Source organism: Dermacentor silvarum, chromosome 1 (genome assembly GCF_013339745.2).
Source record: "Dermacentor silvarum isolate Dsil-2018 chromosome 1, BIME_Dsil_1.4, whole genome shotgun sequence".
NCBI classification, from domain to species: domain Eukaryota; kingdom Metazoa; phylum Arthropoda; class Arachnida; order Ixodida; family Ixodidae; genus Dermacentor; species Dermacentor silvarum.
The window spans coordinates 122,521,244-122,545,788 of NC_051154.1; the positions used below are offsets into that span (position 1 = coordinate 122,521,244).

The 24,545-nt window shown below is 49.3% G+C and overlaps 1 protein-coding gene across 1 annotated transcript in view; it reads right to left on the reverse strand.

Moving 5' to 3' along the window:
* LOC119435957 (zinc finger protein ush) overlaps window positions 1-22,045 on the reverse strand; it is a 364,337-nt gene extending 342,292 nt beyond the window's left edge. The window contains exon 1 of the mRNA XM_037702670.2: window positions 21,297-22,045. Within this exon, the coding sequence (XP_037558598.1) occupies window positions 21,297-21,336 (40 nt within the window). The 5' untranslated portion in view covers window positions 21,337-22,045. The remainder of the gene's footprint in view (window positions 1-21,296) is intronic.
* Window positions 22,046-24,545: the final 2,500 nt, after the last annotated feature.

Below are 24,545 nucleotides of genomic sequence, written 5' to 3' on the forward strand. Positions count from 1 at the left end.
AATAGTGAGTATTGAATAAAACGAACTCGTATCAGCGGTCCTCCGCGCTTTTCTTTGTGCTCGAAATCCGCTGACAGGTTGCGCTAATCAGGCAGCGTGCAGAGAGCTAGTCCTGTCCCGGTTGTGGTTAATTAGCGCCTGCAGCCCGTAACCACGTGTTGCTTCGGGCGCGATATACCCACGTGAGACCACATATAATCGGGACCGGTTCGTCTCGTTTCTCTTTGCAACGTGCACAGACTGCTTCTTGATGACAAAAAATAAAGAAACAAGGAATAAATGAAACTATGTCGCTGTGGTGGCTCATATACTGCAGTAAAATGGTTTAGGCACTCATCTCACTCGGAAATGCCGCGACATTTAAGCAACCGTAAGGGCCCTTAAAGTGCACGCAAAGCGATTTTCACCAACCACAAATGCGGATTGCTCGAGCACGGTCAACGAATACGTATACTGTGCATTGTATTAAAAAAAATTTCACGGGCACTCAATTAGACATGGTCATTACAGAATGCACCAGTTTTTTTGTTCGCGGTATCGTGTGAAGAACAGGAAGAGCAGCGTTGCAGTATCGCCGAACCGCGATGGAGTAACCGAATGGCGCACAGCAAGGGACAGATATATATTATAACCTGCACACGTTGGAGGTATACCGGTTAATGGCCAGGCAAAGCAGGGGAAAGGGGACGTAGAATGGACCTTTTTCCAATTCAGCTATGCGCATGCGCGTACCCTCGCCCCAGCTGCATTCCACGCCACGCCGACATTATCGCAGGGCAGGTGTGCGAAGTGAGTGTGTGAACCCTTGCATGATCCGCGGCAATTTCCTGAGCTTGAGGGGCTGAACAATAATTTTTCTCGTGTTATGGGCGAGGATATTGGTTAAAGGAAACACTTAGCAGTTAGTGGGAAAGACTGCATTGCAAGAACTTTTGTCGATGAGAACGACTCCGTGAACTAACGCTCGAGCGATAGGTGCAGCGTTTGCGACGAATCTCATGCCGGGCACTTGCTGCATGTACTGTCGATTGCACAAACCGGCGTGGAATGATGACTGGAGTGGGCCGCACGGTCAAATTAAAAAAAAAATCCTATGTTATCAGTGAGTTATCACGCGATTTTTGCTGAGTGAGGCAAAAATTAAGCCTGCGAACAGCATGACACTAGCGCTGTGATTATTGCACTTCTCGCCCTACGACTGACTCAGAAGTCACGGCGATGTTTTAATGTACGGGTATGTATACCGCACGGATATTACCATTGGCTTAAGAACGTGTTGCCGCATGCAGGTGGAAATAGCTGTACGGTTACGTGGGGCCAAACGAAAAGAAGAATCTCGCCACACAGCCGATCAGAATGCATCGTGCGAGGCCAAAGCGACACTCGCGGTGTCGCATTATACAAAACCCGCGAGTCTTACTTTTTGCAGGCAAATAAAGCTTTACGCGCCTGACAAAACAACGTGTTGCGTCCACTTCCCTTCTGCTTAACCCCCCCCCCCCCCCCGTACTGTGTTGAGTCTACTTAGTCCTCACTACCATACTACCATGCCATATACGACACATATCTCGAGATAAAACAACACTTGCCCTGCAGTACACTCGCAGTACGTGTGCAGAAGTTTTGCACGTTGTTTGTTCATCATGGTGAGCTGCTTGCATGCCCGCTCTTGAGGGCAAGCACGTAGGTGCATGCGTATGTTGACCGCCTCCTCCAAGTCGAGCCACTGCAAACGACGGTCGAGTTTATCCTGAAGAAAGTCCTTCCATGGCGTGTTTGACGCTCACACATGCCTTCGCCACTTGAATCAAAGTACTGACCAAGCTGCTGAAGAATAAAGGCCGGCGCATCTCTCAAATCTTGGTTACAAGTGGCCTGCACGTCGCATTAGCATGTTGCCGTCGCGTCGGTAAATGTAAAATGTGTTATTATTACACGTGAGCAAATACGCGCGCACTAGAGCAGGACGGTGAGAAGCTACTTCAACAACACAAGCGAGAAAAAAAAAAAAAAAGCAGGGATGGCCGTCGCGAGAGAATATACTTGGTCAAATGCTACCATGCTCTGCGTAGAGGCGAGAAGCGGCGGGAGCGTGTGTTTTGCCCGCCAAATTTAGTTGAAGTGGTGGCCGCTAGAGGGGTCCCTTACTGGAAAAAGGTCCATTGCATCGCCGAGCGCCTTGACAGCGACGCTAATCTCGAAGAATGGAGCTACGCAACCGGCGCGTTTTTTCTACGAACTGTGGCACTGCGATCGATCGTTGATTCGGGGCGTTGTTAACTGCAGGGCTGCTTCCTAACGAATGCGAGATCTGTCTCCTGTGAGCGTGCACAGTTCGCCGCTTTGTCTCCCTTGCCGCTTTTGCGCCCGCGGAGGTGGGGAGAAGAAACCTTATTTTTAGCGAGGTCACTCGACCTGGACGCCATGGGACAATGCGACACCGTACTCTCGTGACCGCCACCGATAGTAAATCGAAGCGATAGGGCTATCGCGCTGAGGCGATCGAATATCTTCAAGACCCTCCGGTGGCTCGAGTGCTCGTAGCAAAGGACAGAACGGCACATGCGCGTCGCATATCCGGCGCCGCATGCGATGACCTTTCCTTATCGGCGTTTCGCCTCGAGATTTTCGCATCTAACCACAAGTCTGGAACGTTACTTATCGCCCAAAAGACGGCTTCTCGATGGCTCTGACACCTTCTCGCCGCGCGGGCCCCCGTCCCGCTGCTCGCACTTCTTTTGTACAACCTTGCACCTCAGGGTGCGCGCGGTGGCGCTCTACGCCCCAGAAGCCTGTCCCGCATCTTTCAACCTTTCGGGCGCTGGTCGCTTCTTCGTGGTACAGAGACTATAGAGGTCAGTGCGCGCGCCAAGGCGTTCTCTCCGTCTTCACGAATGTGTTAGCGACAGAAAGCGGGCCCACCAGGACCAACGCTGAGGCACTAGCTCGTTCACGTTTACTTCTAGTCTTTTTTTTTTTTTTTTCTTTCCCATGTGGTCACTTTACTTTTAAGAATGCATGTTAAATATCCAGGTACGACTGGCGGCTCATGGACAATCAGCTCCGCAAGTATCACGACTGTCTTCGAACCACCTACATATTTGTACACTATTATCCCAAAACGGGATGAACAGGCGCCGCTTCCGCGTTTGGGTGGATCTCGCGCGCTCACTACGGTCGTCAAGTTTAGCTCAGGGCAAATAAATAAATAAAAAAAAAGCTGAAATAATATGAGTTCGACGAATGACCAGGTTTCCTGCCTGCTCCTACAGGTCTGTGCCGTAGTGTGTGTCCAACTTCTTGGGCAAAGGCATTAATGTGTGGCGAGTACTTAAATACTTGTTTGCCGACGATCAGAAGTTCGTTGAGCGCAGAACGCTGGCACTTAATTCCTTCATCACAGCTACGGCGATTGGGATGCACCCTCTGTACGAGAGATAGTTAGTCGTCCCAGCAAGCATGATGGCCCATGAAGCGCAGTTAAAACCTAAGCACCGAATAGGCCACCTGTGAGCCGACATGGACGGCCACCGTGGATAGAGCGGCAATTAAAGGACCCGTTCGCTGCTGCAAACAACCATGTACACGCCCACGGAATAAATGTCTAACCGCTAGAGCATAAGAACCAGAAATGTACGCACTGAAAACCAGGACCTGTTTATGTGCGGAGCGCAATACTTTCTCTTTGTGAGCGAACATCGGAAGGTCGCATGCCGCGTGGAGCCCCGAACCACTCATTTCGTACACAAGCCGGTTGTTAGCGTTCAGCGCAGCGGCAGTTTCGGGCAATTCGTGCCTCGCAATTTGCTGCATACATTTTCTCCATCTGTGTATTTTAATTACGTGCGCTTCTGTCACGAAAGGTCCTACGTAGTTCCGTCTGCCTGAGGATCATCCCAAACCATTCCAGTCATCTCAGAGCTGAAAAAGGAAATGAGTGCTTCGTTTACCTGCACAACGGGTGATCGTGTGCAAGGCGACGTGCTACATCATGCCCGGATGTAAGAAAACGGCAAAAATAAACACAACAGCAAGCGAGTCTTGAGGACAGGCGCACGTATTCAATGCTCCTTTATTACACCGCTTCACGACTTCTGTTACACCCACGTCGCTCGTACACTTGGCATTTCGTCTTGTCATAGCACATCCGATGACGCCACCCTTGGAGCAGTCGATGCCGGTGACGCGGCAGCAACCACATGTGACCGCAGTGCTTTCGTGCGCCGACCTCTTTGCCGTCGCGGCGCTGGCACACAGGTTGCAGAAGCATTTCGTAGCCTGGAAACACCCGAGATACCATCAGGCAGTTCTTTACCTCTTCCTTGCTCTCACATGGGTGGCCACGTTACACCTTTCATACCCTTCCTTTCTCCCTCACCTTCATCTCTCAGTTCCCATATCCTATTCCTTCGGATATTTACTGATCTTAGCTTAACTCGGTTCAAATTTGTTATCGTTCTTTCTTTTCCATTTTTTTAGTTTACCATTCTTCCTTAAACATTCGCGCGGGTTACTGCAAGGGAATTATTAATAAAAAATTGCGGAGAAAATACGCTTCTTAATTGTCTGACTCACTGTCATGCACTTGGTACACACTCTCGAATGAACGCTGCCGATGCATTTCGCGCTTCCTCTCCGAAGTTCCGTCACGGATGCTCCCAAACAGACCAAAATTATTCTCGTGCGAGCAGAGAGCTCGGCAACTCGCGGGTCCTAATGTTTTCCGTACTGGGCATACGGCTGCCCGCAAGGGCCACGTGGCTTAAACTCCGCTTCCCCTTCAGCAAAGTAAGTCTTTTTTTATGGTACTTTGACGAACGTTGAATAGACGATACCAATTTTAGAATGTAATGGCTTGGATTTCACTACGGCCTCTGTCGAAGATATAAAATTTTCCTATATAAAAATTTTGGACCCGGTGAAAAACCACTTTAGCCTTTAAATAAATACACAAGTGGTGACAAATACCTCCTCCATCGCGCGACTATTTATGCACGTGTTGAAAATAAAAGCGTAACGACACAGGTTTCCAGTACAGTGACCACACTGGAATTACCTTCAAGTCGTATGCACGAGGTATGTACACCTTCCTTGACGTGGCTCAATGTAACCCGGCAGATAACCGCGAACAAGGAGGCCGGCTTGTACACGGTTCGCAGCCGCACCAATCGGTGCTCTCATCAGCCTTCAGGTACAGGCGACAAAGCTACAGCGAGGCCATGCGCTCCACACACCCGAAGGCAGCACGGTCAGCGTGCGCAGTCCATGCGACTACTTGGGTTGGTATACCATCGGAACATGTCCTGGGGTTATGGCATGCCGATAGAAAGATCATGTCTCGGTATCACAGAAACAAGCTTCGTCGTATCTCTTAAACGAGGAATTATATAGCTCAGGTGTACCACGGAGAGTCATACACCGGTTACATGAGCCGACACACGGCGGTCAGACATCGTAAAGGAATAGGTTGCCGTCTCACGAGGGCGTAACAATAAATACTTATGCCTCAGCCGCTGCCAAGACTGCTCCGTATTTCATCAAATGTGGGTTTTTTTTTTTTTTCGCTAGCGTTGTTGATTTTCCGCCTTCATTTCATTATTACTATCATCTTTCTTTTTCTTGCTTGCAACTACACGAATATATTTTGCTAACATGTGGCGCTGCCTTCAAACCGTGTATTACTACCACGTACATGCTCGCAGTCTAGTGGTCCACCCTAACAGGTGCGTCTTCTTGCACCCTTCCGGCTCCCTCGAGGGGTGTCGTTGCAATCGCCTTGTGCTGTCGGTTTTCTCACAACATCTGCCTCGGCGATGCCGGCGTCCAGCGAGCGCTCCCGCCGTCGGAAGCGAGCATAGCAAAGGTAGAAGGGATGCATTTGATTATCCGACCAAAAATGAATAAATAAGTGCCTGCATTCGGTAAAGGCAGAGTTCTGGAGAAGCATGTCGCAATTATATATATATATATATATATATATATATATATATATACGGAGCCGGGTATATCGCAATTGAAGGGGATCACAAACAATTCGATATATAAAAAAAATTTCAAGGGTATTTCACTGCTGTTCGTTATACACAATAATTCGTTATATGTGGGTTCGGTATATCCGGGTTCGGCTGTATTCGTATTAAAGAAAAACCTTCTTTTCAGTGTTGCCGACGTTCTTACACTTATAATCTTGGGAGATTGCAGGTTCAAGTATGCTCTTTAAATATATTCCATATATTTTCCGAGAGAGAGAGAGAGAGAGAGAGAGAAGTGATAAGGCTACGGCAATATAACCAAGCTGACACCGGTTGGATACTCTAGAAAAAGCGAGAAAGAGGACAAAAAGAAGGAGAGAAGTTCAGAGTAGGCACACATAGGCTCAAGCGTTCGTCGTTCAGTCACAAGCGGTCAGATTGATAGAAAACGCAAGCAGAGCACTGCTCGGCCCTTGTGCATTGCCATGCATTTCCTGAAGAAGCCACTGAGAGTATGGACACTTTAGGGTGATTGCGCCTCAGAAGTGCGGGCCCCTTAAAACCGGCACACGGTCTCTTTAACCAAACAAATTTGCTGCGAACGCCACAGCCCACAAACTGCCCTTGACGCATTTAATTAAAGCACGCCTTCCTCTTTAGAAGGCGTTCCTGCTACGTAGCTACCCCCACACAGAAGGACAATACTGCGACCCTATAGATAACATAAGCCTTGACTATTTTGTCTCTCTCTTCCGGATCAATGAACATTCCCCTCATAGTCTCGCAAAGCACGTGACGGGCAGTTCTCACTCTGTCTTCTATCTCAGCCTGTAGTTTTATCCTGTCTTGCTTACGCCAAGGAATATAGCAAAAGTTGGCTAACTTTATAGACTTAAGTCTCTTTCACGACCGCCCGAAAGGAAGCGGCGTGCCATCCATGTCCAAAGGTCGCTATGACTTGCCCGTCATACGTCGTCGCGTGGGGCGTGTCACCCAAACCAGATTCCGACCCAGAGTGTTCACAGTTGGTGAGCGCCCCTGACTTGGCGAGAATTTGCGATTACGTGATGCCCGCTGATCTTCGTCGCTACAGAGATGGGCTCGGCGTAAAACTTTTTCATAACCTATCTATGCTTTTATTGAGCCCTTATGAATAACGATCAAAACTTTGCCTGGGATAAAGTTAAAAACAAGAAGAAGAGAAAAAAGAAGACCGAAAAAGGGGCAGTGCGTGCGATCGTCACGTGTGCAACACTGTTTCCCGTGAATATGCAGTGCACTGCTCGGGCCCGATATCTCGAAGGCATGCACGGGTACGTGCAAGTACGCACACGTGCACGTAAATGTGAATACACGTCAGCGAGGCTGCGCCGCTGCTGCAGTGACCCCTACAGCGAGAAATAAATGCGGGGTCACGGTGATACGCGACAAATAGTGGCCTGCCCGCGACACTGCCGACGCCCTGGCCAACGTCAGGGCGCGAGCGGTCATAAAACGCCAATCGGCAAACGGCAGCACAGTGAAAAGGAAGAGAAAAAAACTCGTCGGCCGGGCGCCGGTAGACCACTTAAAGGCGCCACTGCGAAGCGTGGGCACACTCGCGGGCAGTATTCGAAGCCCCCGTGGCGCAAGCCTTATCAGGCCGCCCCGGCCGCGTATCGAGAGCCGCCGATAACTCGCGCCTGCGATCCCGCGCGGGGCACATACAAAACACACGCATAGCATTCGTCTCAGATTCGGCGCAGACACGCAGGCACTCGCGCGCCTCCAGGAACGTCTGCTTGCTCGCGCAAGATGGCCGATAAATGGGTACGCCCGCAGCGAGCACTGCTGCGCCGCCTCCGTATCGCCCGTTTAAGTCATATCAATACACGCGAACGGACGGGGGATTCGGAAAGAGCACGCACTCGCCGCGGACAAGAAATAAAAAAAGGCACCCTCGAAAAGCGCTGGAAACAAAAACACAACAATGCGAGCGCGTATCTATATACACACGCAGCGAGACGGGCTGCAAGCGTCAGGCGAGAGAGCGGCAGCGCAGGAGACCTCAGAAGGGAGCATCTGTAATCGTCCACCCCGCGAAGCTAGGTGAAGAACTCGCTATCGCAGTTGCATATCTGTCTCCTCTGTACTCCCACTATCGGAGACCAGCAGAGCCGCTCCCAGGAAGGTATCTCCGGCCAGCCCTGCAAAACACGTCCATCAGTGATAGGCTAAGGGCAAAAGACGCGTCAAGGTTTCCGAAGCGCTAGTCTTTACCCTGGCCCTTCTTTCTCTGCATTTTTTTTTTTTTCTCTCCGCACTGCGCATCTTACTCGCGAGCTGCGGGGAGCCGCACGTCCAGTCTAGACACGTCATATCGGCGAAGCAAATGGCTGTCTCGGGACGCCCTGAAAAATGAGCCATCGTATAGGGCCATGCCTCGCCCATGCGGCGGCGCCGGACGGATGCGTCGGGCGCGCCTCATAAGGAACGCTGAAAGAAACCGATGCTGCACTGTATGCTTGTAGTATCGCGAGGAGCATATTAACGACGACTTGGTAAAGAACACCGCGAACGCACAGGCTAGAGCTTTCCGCACTGATGGGCCGCAAAGGTTCATTTGATCCAAAGTGAATTATTTCGCTCCCCCCCCCCCCCCTCCCCTTGACGACATCGTCGACACCCGAATAGTCCGCAGATTAAACTGTTGCGGAACTCCCTTGTCATCACGGGACCAGGCGCCGGCGCGACCTGCGACACTATTCTGCTCCTAAGTAGCGGCACAAATGATAGCGCGCGGAGTACTTATGTAACGTTTATACTCCAACTAAAACGCTGATCAGGGCCGATTTTAGGCATTTCTATTTTATAACGGGCGGTCAAAGATAATCCCAAAGCGCCACGCCCCGTCTGTGCACTTGCGTCCTCGTACGCAAATATGCCCTGGTTCTTTCCGCGAGAAGTCTTGAAGCGGATGAAATTGAGCTCCTGTAAAAAAAGTACGAGAAGGAAAGAAGGGAAAATGAGCACGGTCAGTTTTGCCATCCTATACTGCCACGTCCAATACTTTTTTTTTTTTTTCTGGAAACGTCAAAAGAAAAAGAAACACATCCTCAGCAGGCTGTTCACTGTCTGGACGCGCAGTGCCGGATGGAGATTACGGAAGATCTCTTTCCGTACGCAATTTAGTCATGTGCCACTTACAATATAACAAATGTTGTTTCCCTCTCCTCCTAGCTTCCGTTCCCTCTGCTCACTCATTTCACGTCTCCATAGTGGCGGAGTGCAGCAAGGGACAGAGAGAGATGATGATGATGATGTTAGAGGGAGACTAAAGAGGCAAATAAGTTGGGTTGCATTAGTAAATCACCCTTATTACCACAGAGGAAGCAAGCCAGGAAAAGTTGGCCCAACACGTGATCGTGGTGCGGTAAACGTTGGTGTCTTCCACCACGGCGCTATAGCAGCGCCCGATCTTCCGAGGAGACAACGGGTGCGCGACTGCAACGTGCGGCTGCCACATTCGCACGTTGCAACGAAGACGATAAAATGAATGCGTTAACAATAAACAACCGAAGTAGCACAAACATAGTGGGAGAAAAATGTGCAAAGAACGGTTGGCACGCACAGCGCGCAAACAAGTGCGCGTCGATTAAGACCTGCCAGGAATCAAGCACTCTGGCCAGAGCCCGCCGAAATCAAGGTCACGCGGTGGGCCGATTTTTTTATAGAGAAAAGGCGGAAGGGATGGCTTCGCGGAGAGTTAGCTCGGGAAGACTGGTTGCGTGACGTAATGCTCTCTCCTAGTTTATTTCCTTTACTACAATGCCAATAAAGCCACTGCTGCCGCTAGAAAAAGCTCGATAAGCTCGAAAAGACGCAGAAAAGAAAGGGAAAAGAAAGAGGCGGGGGACGACTACGACGCCTTGACGTTCTTGCGCCAGCTCGTCGTGGCGTGATGCATTTTGACCGGTAAACATGGAGTGCGTTGGAATGTAATGGAGCCACAGACTGGGCTTGGCTAGCTTGGAAAACTTTTACTGCGCCCGCAAGGCCCAAATGCGAGACAACACTTTGAAATCAGTGGTGTCACACTGGCGCATCGGCTCGGGGGTTTCGACATGAAATTAAACAAAAAAAAAAATGAAAGTTGGGCCTTCACTGTGTCGTAACGCAAAAATAGCGAAAATAAGAGTTGTAAAAGAATGCTCCATCACTCTGAACTGATTGACGGTTTCTCTTTAATGGATGGTGCAGAGGTCATCACAGAAAGAGGCTTGGCATGGAAATGGCCAAGTGACGGCGCGACACTGACTGTATATGAACGCACAATCGCAACAGGCGAAAAAATACGCTCACATACTACTCGAAGCGCACTTGGTCTCGTCGGGTACTTGCACATATATAATTAGGTTTCGGCATGTGCAAGAAGCCTATACAAGACCAGGTCGGCCTGGTGAATTTCACTTAGCTCGCCAGTGAGGCCGCCAGAAAGGCTCTGCTACACACACACACACACACATCCGCACGCACACACACGCACGCACGTGTGCGCGCTTTCCAAGATACGCGCGAAAGAAACCCAGGGACGCAGGTTTGGAGAACTGAGTTCGAATAAAGTGCGCGTGATTACGCCATGAAGACGAAAAGTCGACGCAATGTCTGGCGCTCGCCTCAAATATGGTTACACCATGTATAATTAGCAAGCCCTCCACCCAGATGAAAAGATTGGCTGACGCGTCACTTCCCAAGTGCCGGCGCTCCGCTCTATCTTTCCTGCCTCCCCCCCCCCCCCCCTTTTTTTTCGCTTTATTTTCTTTATCTCCGTGTTTTGAACGAACCTACGAATGAATGCGGCAGTGTGGCCGCCGTCATTCAGCCTGTCAGCTACGTGAGAAGCAGCATTCGCGTCACGTTTCTTCACACTTGTGCCGCCGTCCGAGAGCAGGCCGCCACACTGGCTCGCGCAGCTGGTCATTTTGCCACCGGCAGCGCGGGCGAGCCGGAGGAAGTCGACGAGCGAGCATCGTGCCAGTTGGCAGTAGGTGTTTTCTGAATGGCCCGCTGGTGCCCGCGGCTTGCCACCCCTCGACGTCGGTCACACGCAAAGTATTTCGCGAAAACGCCCTGCTCAGCTGACACTGCTCTCGTTCGCTTTCTGAGAAGATGGAGGCGTCATAGAGTTTCATACAATGATTACTATAGCGGCAACTGCGGCGCCAGTGTCTACGGGAGCGCAGTCCTTCCACAACGGGAATGATGGGTAGTGCATGGATTTGCCTAAAATGCGTCCTTCCGGCTTTAAATGGTCTCGTGAATTTGCAAAGTTATAATTTTTGAGAAAGTACTGCGTTATAAGCAATTAAATCAACGTTATTAAAATTGTCCGACGGCAGGATTCCAACACAGGACCTGTAGCACAGAAGGCCGATATCGAAACCATTACGCCACGGTCGAATGGACAAGCGGAACCACTGCAATTAGCAGCCATTATACGTGCTTGCAGAGTCTTACTACCTTCTGTATTAAAAATACTATAAATTGCTTTGAAATTTTAGACTAGTTTAGGCCCAGATAAAGAACGAAGCCACAAGAACGTCTAAATCTCCAAGCACAAAGATCAGACAGATCCATGTACTATAGCCATCAATCACATGGTGGCTGAACAATCGCGGCGCCGGAGTTCACCCTAGTAGTTATTGTAGGAAACTCTATGGGAGGCACTCTGGCTTATTGAAGGTCGGAGACGTTCTGCTGGCTTTCTGCTCTATGCGTACGCGCACGCGCCAACTATTTACCAAGTTTCGTTGACGTTTATTCATTCTTAAACGTTTGCTCGCAACGTGCAGGCGGTACATCCCCGCAGGCCAAGCATGTCCCGTAGATCATTTCTTGGACTTTATGCTAGACTGGCATCTCACGTTCATCTATGGGCACCGGACGCACAAGCTTTCCATGCTGACAGCACCACCAGATTGCATAGCCAACAGCGAGCGGAGGAATCATATTTTGCACGAAACGTTACGCGTTCACGATGCTCTCTAACCAGCGTTGATACCGAGGCGAGCGTTTACACGCTCTGCATATCATATATACATAATATACGTATATGTTCAACTGTGCATGCCGTATGCGTTTGAAGGCTGCCGTCGGTCGCTGCTGTGATAAGCAAGCTCGCTTATCAGGTTCGAGTAAGCCATGCAACGGGCGTGCGTCCGTTGCTGTTCAGAATGGCGTCTCATTTCTGTCCGAGCCCAAGTGGCTGGCGTCAGCAGATCTTGTAGGAAGCTGGAATAGCCGGAACGCCATCTTGCCAGTGTCCGGTGCATATAGTATACTGCCACGTCTCTAGGTATTTTTTCCTTCTTTGCCTATACTCGCCGTGCTGGATGAACGATTGTACTGCTAAGCGCTCTGTTGTGGGTTCGATTACCTGCCATGGCGGCTCCAATTAGACGGTGGCGATATTGGAAAAGCATAATTGTGCATAGATCTGGCGCACGTTAAAAAATTATAGGTTGTTGTCAAATCCCTCAACTATGGTGTCTCTCACAAACCAGTATGGTCTTGCACTCTTAACCGCGCTCCTTGGGACAAGGTACTTAAGCAATCAGGTAAATTGAAGCCTAATATGTCCCACATTCGCAGGCATGTCTGAGCTGCGCGCAGTGCCCAGCTAAGTGCTTTATTTAAACGTCAACTTATCGCCCCGATTTATGATGCAGCTGCTTCCTTCTGCAGGAGGCTGTTCATACTTCGACCATTAAACTGAATTTGACTTCATTTTAAAGGGATATTTAGCACCGTTTGACGCACTTGTATTCGTACCGGCCTTAGTAAGAGAACCTGCGTGCGGACAGACACTCTATGCAAATAGTGTACCGACGATCAACGTGCTTACAAACCCATCACAATGAAGTCTTGCAGCTTCAAAAGATGGCCAGGTATCCGTTGAAGCTGCTTGGACTCTTGTGTCGCCATAACGCGTTCGTTCTGTAACCTGCAGGAGCGACCGGATCAGAGAAGAAGTCCCACGTGCAGTACATAGAGCCCTCGCTGCAGAAATAACTGCGCGAAACGCGGCCGTAGCTCACAGTATGTGGGTTATCAGCCGCACCTGTACGCAGCAGACTACAGAACCGAACGGAGCAATATAGTGAAATTACCTTCATGAACATACGCTCAGAGTTTTTCCGTGTAAGTCACTTTTTACGGTTAAAAAAGATCACGAGCATGCATATTAAAGAGCATCCACTCGCTCAAACCCGACTGACGCCTGTCTAGCAGCAAGAAACACCTGCAGATAGAAAAACTGCTTAATTATTAGTTTTATTCCCTCTCGCCCCATCCCACACACAAACTTTACACAAGCAATTTCGAACCATAATCAGCGCAATGGGAACCGCGGCTTGCTGAATAAGTTAGCGCCTGCCTTGTCTGAAGCGTAGAACCGCTTATAAGAACGGCATTAGAAGTACCGTTAACAGATTCATTACTTAACCGCTATTGTTCTTCGATGCGCAAATAGTTCAGGAGAGAGTAAGATTTTTTTATTTGGCGTAACAAAAATGTTTCAAAATAACATTCGCTTATGCACGGTTCACCACCGCTCACTCCGAGTGGACCGTGAACATAATGATATGGAGGCGGCCAGGCCCGTATTCCCAAAAAGATCTTAAGCTAGAATTATTCGCAGAGAAAATTCCAGCCAATTCTGACGCTGGAAATATCATTAAGAAATGGTGACCGTACAATGAGCACTTACGAACGAAAGAAAACCTTTGTGAATAAATTCGGAGTCGCAGCATATGCACGCGGATAGTAGGCAGCGCCCATGGATGCGACTAAAGAACTCGTAGATGAACAGTCTGTTCAAGCATAAAGTGCACACTACGTCAGCGATGATAGCCAGTGCGCTTTCAGCGATGAAAATTTAGCTTGGAAATGCTGCAGATAGACCACGAAATGCGGCGCCAGGTTTCTTGGAAAAGTACTCGCGAACCACAGCGAAATTGTATACACGGCGTCGTTCTCAAAGAAACCAGCGTAGATCGCTGTTTAGGTGGAAAGACTGAACGATGTCACTTGAATCAACGTTGCCAATCATTAGGTGCATGTCACTAAGGCAAACGTCCGCAGGTTACGGCGCAGCATTAGCTGCTCTGAGGAGTCACCATAACAGCCCATTCACAATGCATAGACATTAAGTAGGCCGGCGTCACACTGCGCGCAAGCGCACGAGAAAAGTGTTGTCACAGTGGACGACCAAGAAATGTTGGGAAACATGTAAGAGCCACAGTTTTGTTGTTTTCAAAACAAAAGGAAAAGGACGCGGACATTGTAACTGCCTCACCTCTCGGTGGACAACAGTTGGACGACAACATGTCACACCCAAAAACAAGCTGCAAACAAGTTGGCTTCGTTTGTCATAACTTGCCTCCATCATGAATTATCGGCGACATAATGCTGCATTAATCATCACTGGGTGGCGGCTCTCTACGTGTGTAAGATTTACTGCGTATGCCAGAGGGACGCGTTGTCATGGATACGTGGCAGAGCAGCGGGCGTTGATGGTGGAGAAGGACAACGGCCAAATGAGCGGCTCCGCTGAGAAGAGACGCAGTCGTGGCAGCCAACGAGCTGCACGATGACAGCCAAATCGTTTCACACTAAAATAACTAGGCGGAAATCTGACGCGTCCATGCACCATGACCCCAAATTCTGCTAAAACGACTCTCTTGACCACAGAAAATGTATCCACGCCATCTGACAATTCAAACTGAATTCAGTATAGAGTGAAACTCGGCTTTTCCAGTGCATTTTACCTCGTGCGCAGTGCGTTGCGTGTGCTGTCTGAGGACGAGCGGCGATATCGCCGTACGCCAGCAGCACGTCACAATCTAGGAGGCCATGCAAGATCTGATGCACACCAAGAACTTTGTTGCATTGTAATGGAGTAGGTCAGCGCGGTCAGTAAATGCTTACATGTTTACATGTAAATAAAGACATGTTTACATACCACTTCCTGACCTGTTTCCCACCGAGCAAGTCATGGCACCCAATGTAGAGCCTTTCGAACGTTTTTATTTTTCCCTCCTTTCTATGCTAAGACCCGTTGGTTTTCATTACTCGAAGGAAGCAGTCACTGGTTACGTTCGAAGCGGGCACAGTCGTTGTGGTTCAAGTATTTTTCGTACTAGCCTGACAACGTTTCTTTATGCTACAAGTATTTTGAACTTAGGGCAAATTTACTTATTTCTGTAATTTGCCGTGGACTAATTAATCCCGGCTTTTGAGTATACCTGTCGCTAAATCTAGATGATGATTGGTAAGGAACAATCACCATGCGTAACTATATTTTTTTTATATTCTAAACAATTATGTTTGCTGGAAACGCTTTGTAAATCATCGTATGGTAGAAATGACAGGCTAAATGAGGCTCATTGTTGCCGTACAATGAATTTACTATGAAACATAAGCTTCAGAATCGCCGATACAAAAATCCACAAGGTCGTGCGAAGCCAGAAGAATGATGTTTAGGCAAAACAATGTAGGGCCAATCAATCCCATGCCACCTGAAAAGCCATATATACTGACGGCGAACTTATATTTCCCTCTAGAGCATTCTCAGTATGAAACTTTAAGCACGCGGGGACCACACTGCCGCCTTGTAGACGCAGATATGAGTTGTCTTTCCAGATAGCAGAAGCTCTTTAGAGGGACTAGGTAATGCGCAAGAAACTACAAGGGATCAATATCGCGATCTCCGGGCACACGCTGAGTTCGAGCGTCTCGCAAATAAAATAAGCGGGGAAAATACCTGTGCATAGCTTCACAGCACCCGCCGCGAAAAATGCATGTAAAGGAAGGAGAACAATGGGGCAGCAAAATGCGGTTACACATGTTGTCGCCTAAGTTTTGCTCGTTTTTGTGGAAAAGGTGCCACATCAAGCAATACCGTTGCTCTTGGCAACACAAATACTGACCAGCACGTTTGGAAACACGTGGGTCAGTTGTTGGGAAACATCTTCGGCAGTAAGACACACCAAAGATACTTCCTTACAGATCTCACAGCGTAGGCTAGGCTGAACGCGCTGAATATCGCCTCTTATATACGCTCCGCCTCAGCATAAGTCCACTCGGTGCGCTGTGACAATGAATGGAAGTTTGCAACCATGGTATCAGGCCATCCTAAGTTGTTGCGAGCATGATGGACCTAGCAGGTCTTTTCCGGTGCCCACTGTTTGGCAGGAGATAGCTATCCGCGTTAGTCACAGCAGCGTAACTTGTCAAGCCCAGCTAAGCTTGACGTACCCTCTGTGCCAGCGATGAGGCAACTTGATTCCTTCTGAACTGTGCGACACAAGAGTGTTAAGGCAATGCATTCACCTGAGCATACTGGGGCGACGCGAAAGCCACGTGTCAATGCTCTTCGCTACCGGTTTCCAGTTCGTAGTACGCGCGATAACGTCGTCACAAAGCTAGACTACCACCTTGTGGCATTGAAATCGTGGAAAATGTGCACAACGTTCAGAAATTGGTCTTGCACACCGTTTGGGGCACAACTGCACCTGCAGCCAGTGCGAAACGAACACTAGAATAAATGAACAAAACTTAACATGTAGTTACCCTCTCTAAAACGAGTGAGTCCTGTTGCCTGATACTTGTTGCCTAGCTAAGTGCGCATTTTCAGCAGCAAAAAAAAAAAAAATAATAATAATAATAAATAAAAAAATTCCTCTGCGTTGGCTGATTCGACACTTTAGGGCCACGAAGGATGATTTATTTACGGTTCTATACAGGAAAAAGCAGCGCGCGGTATCCACAGTCCGGCGAGAGGATAAGAGAGAACTAATAAACTAGCTCGTGCATCATATATATGTATGATAAACGGCAGAACGTGTGCCATTCGTGATAAAGAAAAGTACACAGATACGGGAAGAGTGTCGTGTCTTCCTGCGCCTCATGTACTACTGCATGCCAAAAGAGCAATACTCTTCATTTTTAGGATCGCTAAATCTAAGTGAAAGAAAGAGCAACTTTCTATATGTGTGGCACAGAACCTGAGTAATGAAGAGTTGAATGAAGAGGCATCAATTTTACTTAATCAAGAAAGTCAGAAGTATGCGCATGCTACATTGTATACGCGATAACTCGCACACGGTGCTGTACAAATATAGCACCGAGCAAATATTCAGCACTGTGTGCACAGTTAACATTTCTTGGTGCAGACAACGTGACTGCCTCGCTCAAGGGGGTCACCTGAACTATACTGAAGCAGAACAGCAGCGGTCAGCATTTGCAGGTGGTCTCACTTCCAAGCACTGAAAAAAGCCAAATGCTGGTTAACTTCGGTGATCTGACGAGAACCACAACATTCAGTGTTATACCACCGATGGTACAAAGTAATTGTGCTTTCTAAATGATTTTCTTTTTCGCGCGACCCTTAAGGTGTGTGTTGGAAATGGTCATTTCTAAACCAAAGAATGCCTAAGGGTCAGCACGAGAAATTTTCAGTGGCACCTTTGGCTCGCCTTTGAGTCCAGAAAAACGTTCGAAACTGCTACGCAAACTGGTGATTACGCTCCCCACTTCAGTAACACGTCCAGCCGAATCAGCTCGCACTCGACGTCAGCAGCGTGCGCCGGGCAATTGACCGCTCTGCTTCATCAGACGGGACTTTCTCGTCCTCTCTGTATAAAACGGGGGAAAGCCTAGAGATCACCAGCGCACTTTTAAACACCGGCACAATTCCGCGTATTGTGCGGGGAATTTTCGAAAAGATTTAGAGATATGGTGCAACCGAGCAGCTAGGCTATACTCGTACTAACTGTATGCAACGCGCTGTGAAAGCTAAATTGCACAAAGCAGTAAGATCCCTCGGCGGGACAGCCAGTGCGGACGTGACGAGGAATTGTACAACTCCGGCACAGTAGTGTCCTCGTTGCCATGCGAGAGATGCGGAGCCGGCACGGGAGCTGCCGGTGCGCGGCTGAGGCGGCGGGGCGCAAGGAAGACAAGACTGCAGAGCCAAACAGCCAGCAGTTACATATATATATTAGGAAAAAAAGTTTTTCTCACATCCTACCTTTCTGACAAAGGGCTGCTTGGCATACAATGAAGGTCGGTATTTACAGATAATTCAAGTTGCTTTTATAGTTATCAGCGACCTTACGCGGAGAGAAAGACACGGAGGATACGAGCGACTTGAAGGCATGCCAAAGTACTGGTTGCATTGACTTTACATATACTTTATCTGTTTTTCGCTCCGTCCGTCCTGCTGTGGCGTCTACATGGGGGGAGAGATAAAAGCAATGTAGTCTTTAAATGAAAGCTGAAAATATTTGCCTGGCTGACGGCTTCACATGCTACTCCAGGTGTTGGGTGAGAAATATGATATACACGGTGATAATACCAACACAAAAACAGCATCTACATCCACGGACATGCACACACACTGACACTGTTCATACAGTCCCATTAATGCATGTAGTTCTCAGTAGTTCTCTGTTGCGAGCAATGCCCAAGCAGTGATTCCCGACGGGTCAAGAACGGCCCGTAGTTTCAAGCTCGAGTCGCGGTATAAAATGCAATGCAGACTGCAGAGATTGCGTGTCTGATGAGTAACAACTGCAGTGTAAGTCCTCAGGAACGTTGCACATTTAACACACCAGCGAGTCTAATAACGCAATTTTCGATTTAAAGTAGCTGGTGTAAGCCACGTTCAGCCTGACGTAGAGAAGGAATGTTCGGTATTGTCTGCGGAGACCTCACGGTATGCTAAACTCACAAGGAGGATCAATTTTGTAAATAGGTCCCCTATTGAAGGTTCGCATCGCACCACACAGAACACTGCGAACGCAACGTGACAACGTACACTAGAGTCGCCGAGTCTTTCATGGCGATTGACTCCATCGAAATGCCATGCGCGGCTCCGGCAAGACATAGAACAGGCCAGGCTACCACTGCGACATAGTGCTGTGTTGCAGTTCGCAGACTTTCATACATAGACGTCTGATTAAAAGGCACTGAAGAGCAGCTTGTCATGCTCTTCAGTGCGTTTTAATTTCAGCAACTGCAGGCCACCTCGTATAAGTCGGTGAAGATGACCACTGATTGAACTCTTTGACCCAGAATATGAACAAAAGCTGCCCGCAGAGCAGCTAGTTCACTGGCTGTAGCTTCAGTCCGGTGGCGAAGTGTGGCAGCGGTGATAGCACACAGAGTAAGCAAAATTCCAGCTGAATAACTAACAGTACACGGCGGCCAATTCCCGAGATTTTGTTGCGTACTGTGGCGCAGTAACCAAACGGGGTTGGAGGGTTCGTTGCTTCCCATGGGCTTCTTCGTCACACTGCGTCTTCGTGCCAAGAATAGAGCGACAGGGCCGTTATTTATTAATACGGCGATAATAGACACCGTGAAATAAGTTTACTCGCTGCTACGAGCTGGGACCATTTTTTCTTCCCGAAAGGCGGTTATCGTACGAGGATTGTCGCGCGAAGCGGCAGTCAGTGCCAAGCCATTCAGGTGCCAACCAGTTTGTGCGCGACGCTTGCGTGAGACTTGATTCCAGTTGGTGCGAATGTGAGCTGGAAAGCGCGCAGCCTGCCAAGACCATGCTCGCATCGGTCGGCGTCGAGCAGTGCACGACAAACCGGTGGACAAAAATGTAGGGCGGCTGACCTCCGCCCGCAAAAGCGCCGTTTCCTCACCTACAGGACCAGCTTCGAGCGGCGTCATTTAACCGCTCAAGTGAAAGCGGCGCTGGCAGCCAATTGGAAGGTATACTACCTTAATACAGCGCCGGGCATTTTCCGCATGCTTTAATGAATTCGCTTCTTGGGCGTTGAAGGACCGCACGTATCCAAAAGAGAAAGGCCTGCGGAAAGACAGCAGTATAACATTCCCGCTCCCCGTAACGTAACGTGAACTCGATTCGCCTGTTCTCAGCAAATGTTATTGCGTTCGTCGGACCACGCGGTTGGGCATTTTTTCTCCTTTGTAAACGACGGCATCTGGCATCAGTACATTTCTTTCTTAATGATCGGTACAGCGTTTAATGGCGTCGCTCTTCTGGTGCTCTTCTTTTGCTACAATAACTCGAGATTCCTTTTGAATATTTGTCTGGGACTAAAGTCGTCGACACGTCGCTGGCGTTCCGTAGATAGAGATACATAAAATTCCGCTCAGTTGTAATTTAGCGCCTTCATCACAGTTAATGCCCGAAACATAGGGAACGAGAAGACCCGGCGTGTAGGCTGCCCGGACGCATACTTCCTTCGGCAGGACTAGATCGCTGAGAAGATTCGAAAAAGCGCTTGGAGCACTGAAGCTTCTCCACGCACAAAGCGCGGCATTTACAAAAGCACAACACTTGGCCCAAGGCCTCAAGTCAAGTCAAATAAAAATGAATTTATGTTTGATCGAGTCTCACAGGCGTCGTGAACCCACGTTCGCGCGTGTGCACGAAACGCCCAACCATGATGGAAGCTCTTAGTGTACCCTCATCAACAGATTATGACCCACTGTAGAAATGAGAAGCTGTGAATTATATTAAGTTATGTCGAAATAAATACTTTCATGAAAAGGGGCATCAGCAGAAGCAGCTCCAGTTGAATGATTTGTTAGTACTTGTGAATAGCACACCGTGCTTGCGTTAATAGCAGTCTTCGCCCTATAGCTCGCATGGTGAGGTAAAGCACGCCATGCGAGTAAAACACGCACATGCAATGCAGTCAAGATAATTTCGCGAAACGGGTTGGGGGACGACGACGCCATGCAGGTTCACGACGAAATTTCAATCACGTTGAGCAAAGAAACAAAAAAGGAACGTGAGGACTCAAAGAGCGAGCGTACTGTTGCTCCGTGCACACAACGGGAGGCGACAGTGACGGTCAACACTGCGTTGGCGGTGGGGCTGACGAACCACGCGCAAGGCTTTCCTGCGCGTGGCTGGTCAGCTATAACAGCGCGTTATAGAGGGTCAAGCAGCTTTCCCGTCGTAGGAAAGGACAGCGACAACTAGTCGGTGTTCCTTCCTCCCGACGGGGTCCCGCGTCACGCGGAGTCTACCAGCTTTATACCATTCAGCTCACACGATGAATTCAGTGCAACATATCAAGACAGGTTTAACTGCGCTGCACGCACAAACGAGACGAAAGGTACCACTTTTGCGGCAGATTTGCAAACCCTTTCACTCTCTTCTTGATGGTACTCCGTAATGAACCAAGAAACGTGCATAACGAACACAAGAGCGGCCGCGGTCACCACGACACGACGAACAACACAACTCGGTGCAGGGATTGCAGGACGTGACAGCGTGCAGCGCTCGCTACTCACTTTTCAGTGGCTTGGGGTTGGATTGCTTCCGCCGTGACATTGAAGCTGTGCGTGCGGGCGTTCAGAAACGCTGACTGGTCAGCGAACCGAAGAAACGCACAAGGAAAAACTGCTGACTGCTTCGTCGTCTTCGTCTAACATCGTCAGACGGCACCCGTCTGTCACAGGAGCACACGCGTCACCCGGCACATTGTGCGCATTGCGAGAGATACGAGGACAGGTGTCACACGCTATCACATGTCACCAGGTGGTACGCGCACAAGGGAATCAAGAGCTCCGCGGAGGTCAGGACAGCACCGAATGGAGTGCACGTGGTGGACAGCGGTTAGGCGGGCTGCTGGTACGCGCGTAGGAGCTTGCGTAACGGTCGCCGCCTAGAAAGACAGCTCATGATCTTTGCAGCACTCGGACCCAGGTGCGGAAGACTGTCCATCGGGGGAGGCCTCCCATTTCGGCCTGGAGGACGCCGCCCTCAGCTGCGACCGTATTTCCGCGCGCACAAACGAAGAGCGCCACTGGCCGCAGAGAGGCTGTCACGTGTCGACGGCACCACGCGCTCCGGAGACGCGCGCGCGGCGCTACTCGGGGACGCGCTGCGGCGTCCTCGCGACACTTGATCGCACGCGAGGTCCCAAGAAGGCCCCGGCTACCAGTACACGACGACGACGGCTCGTAGTACGTACACCGCCTGCACAGCGCCCAAGAGAAAGGTGCGAAATGTCCTGGGACACAGCGCACACCGCACGTCCGGCGCCAAACGCCCGACTGCCGCCGGTGACCTGCGATGTACGCGACAGCGTCGGCGAGGAGGAAGACGGGAGGAGAGCCGCGGAGGAGGGATGCGGGGGGCGGGTTCGACAGCGCGCTCCTCGTTCGGTGCCTCTGCGCACGCGTCACGCGCAACAATAGCCGACGCCGAGCGCGCCAAAACGCGCGCGCAAATAGGAGCGCCAGCGCGCGCGCGCCCTTCGTTTGGAAGGAAAAACCGGAAACGCGCGAAACCTAAAGCAAGAGGGCAGCCTCCGAGGAAACGGTTGCGGAGCGCGCTGAGAACGCCTTCCATCGGTGCCCACCGATGGGCAGCCGTCGGAATGGCGCACTTCGCAGGTCAGACCACTGGTCCTGAATTGACGAGCGGCTCTGCCCTGTCACGGTCGGAATGGTCCGACTCCGAACTAACAGCCCTGACATAACGGGGCGTGCCGGTGTGGCTCCCTGCTACACTATACGCATACGAGCGGGTAGGTTAACGGCGAATTCGAGCGGCCAATTTGGAGCAACTTTTGACGTGAAACTTGTTTTACGGGCACAGGGGGTCGCTTGCTGCAACCGATACAACGAAAGCATGTATCGGGAGCGCAGATGGCACCGTTGTCGTGCCACGCATGACGCAATCGGAGCTCAATCGGAGCTGGTGTTCAGCAGGCTTAGAAATGTGCAATATGTTGCAAAAATTCAAGCTTGCGCGGCTATCCTCCCACCCCTCTCCGCCCCCTTCAGTATGATACGTACGGTCCAAAAATGACATGAACGTAGACTCGGGCAGCAAGGTAGAAGGCTACCCAACCCCTTTGACCACGGCAGAACGTGTACGCCTCCATAGTGAGCACAAAGGCAGGAGATTGAGGCAAGCACAGCAGCCCCAACCACACTGTAAAAAATAAATCTCAAAAACAAAGAGAAAACGGTAAAGTTATGTTTTTACTACACAGCTTTTTTTGCAATGGAAGAAGCCGATAAAAATTTTATTTTAGAAATTTACTTCCTTCTGTTTATTGTTTTCTTGATTTAACGGAATTGGTCCCATACGTTAAAGTGGGAAAATGTGTCCTCATTACTGAGCGAAATGAGATTTCTTCGTTTCTTTAGTATACGCAGTTAACACTTGTGTGCAGCTTCACCAGCCACGCAAGTATATAGGCAGATATATCTTGTACGCGCGAGCCAATTGGGGGGTGTCTTGGTTTCTGAATAAGATACTGCTGCAACCACGGCTGAGTAATGCCGCTCAGAGCATGGCTATATAAACTCGAGTGGATACTTGGATGTGTCCCGTATTGCCGGGTGATCAATGGTCGCATCTCAGATGTTCTATGTAGTGTGCTTATCTGTAAATGTATGACCTGTTACAACCACATAACAACAGTTTCCTCTTCCGTACTATATGAAAGCTGCAGTCATGAGGGAAGTAAACGTTACTACCTTAATAGAATAAGCTATCTATCACTTTCTTTCCATAAAGTTACGGGAAAGCAGTAAACATATTATTTTGATGAAATAATAGAAAAACAATCTATCAGAAAACAGAAAATAGAAAAGATGCTAAAAATGACCATACTTTTTTGTTTCTTCCTCAAAAAATTTCTAACAGTACATCTACGAGTGTGGTGGGCTCTAGCGGCGCAGGGGAGTCTCGGGACCCACCCTTGAGGGGGGGGGGGGGGGGGTCATTTCTTTGCCCTAGTTCCCAAACACTGCAAAACAAACGGGCACACTACGAATAGAGAACGAGCACGATTGCGTAATTAGACCGTAAGACCCCCACTAGCTGTAACATCAGTTCGCCATGCATGTAACATTTCTAATGGGTAAATAAATGCAACGTGTATTTGCTTACGTCTATTTCGGTACCCTAGTGCCGATAAACTGTCACGCACAAGGCTTTTCACGTACCGCACTGCGGCTGCGTCCCTGATACAGCCTGTCCGACTGCTTTGTTTTTGGTGTTCTGCGGGAGCACCTTTGTTCGGTCGGTTTCATGGAAAATCGCAAGTTTGGTAATAATACAAATTTTACATTTTGAATCTTGAAACAAACATCAAATCTTTCACCTACGCGATAAAGAAACCATGCATTTTCCCCAGTGGAGCACAGAAAAAGTATTCCTATAATCGTCGAGTTGAATTCGCCACGAGGCGCGCATTCAAGGGGCTCTTTCCGACCAACCAACCGACCCGACCGGTCGGTATGTCGTTCGGTTTTAGCAACGTCCAACAGAGGCTTGCTGGCCTTCAGGATGAAGTACGGAGATGCAGAAAATAGAACAGCGACACTGTAGTCATAAGCAAGCAATAATGCACTAGTAGCTAAGGCACTATGCGATCGTGGGCATAAACATGTGATCCCGTGAGCAAAATTTCACATCGACGTATATAATTTTTTTCAATACTTAAAGCAAAGTAGTAGTAGTAGTAGCAGTATAGTAGTACTAGTAGCAATAGAGAGAAGAACATCGTGATCACCATTATC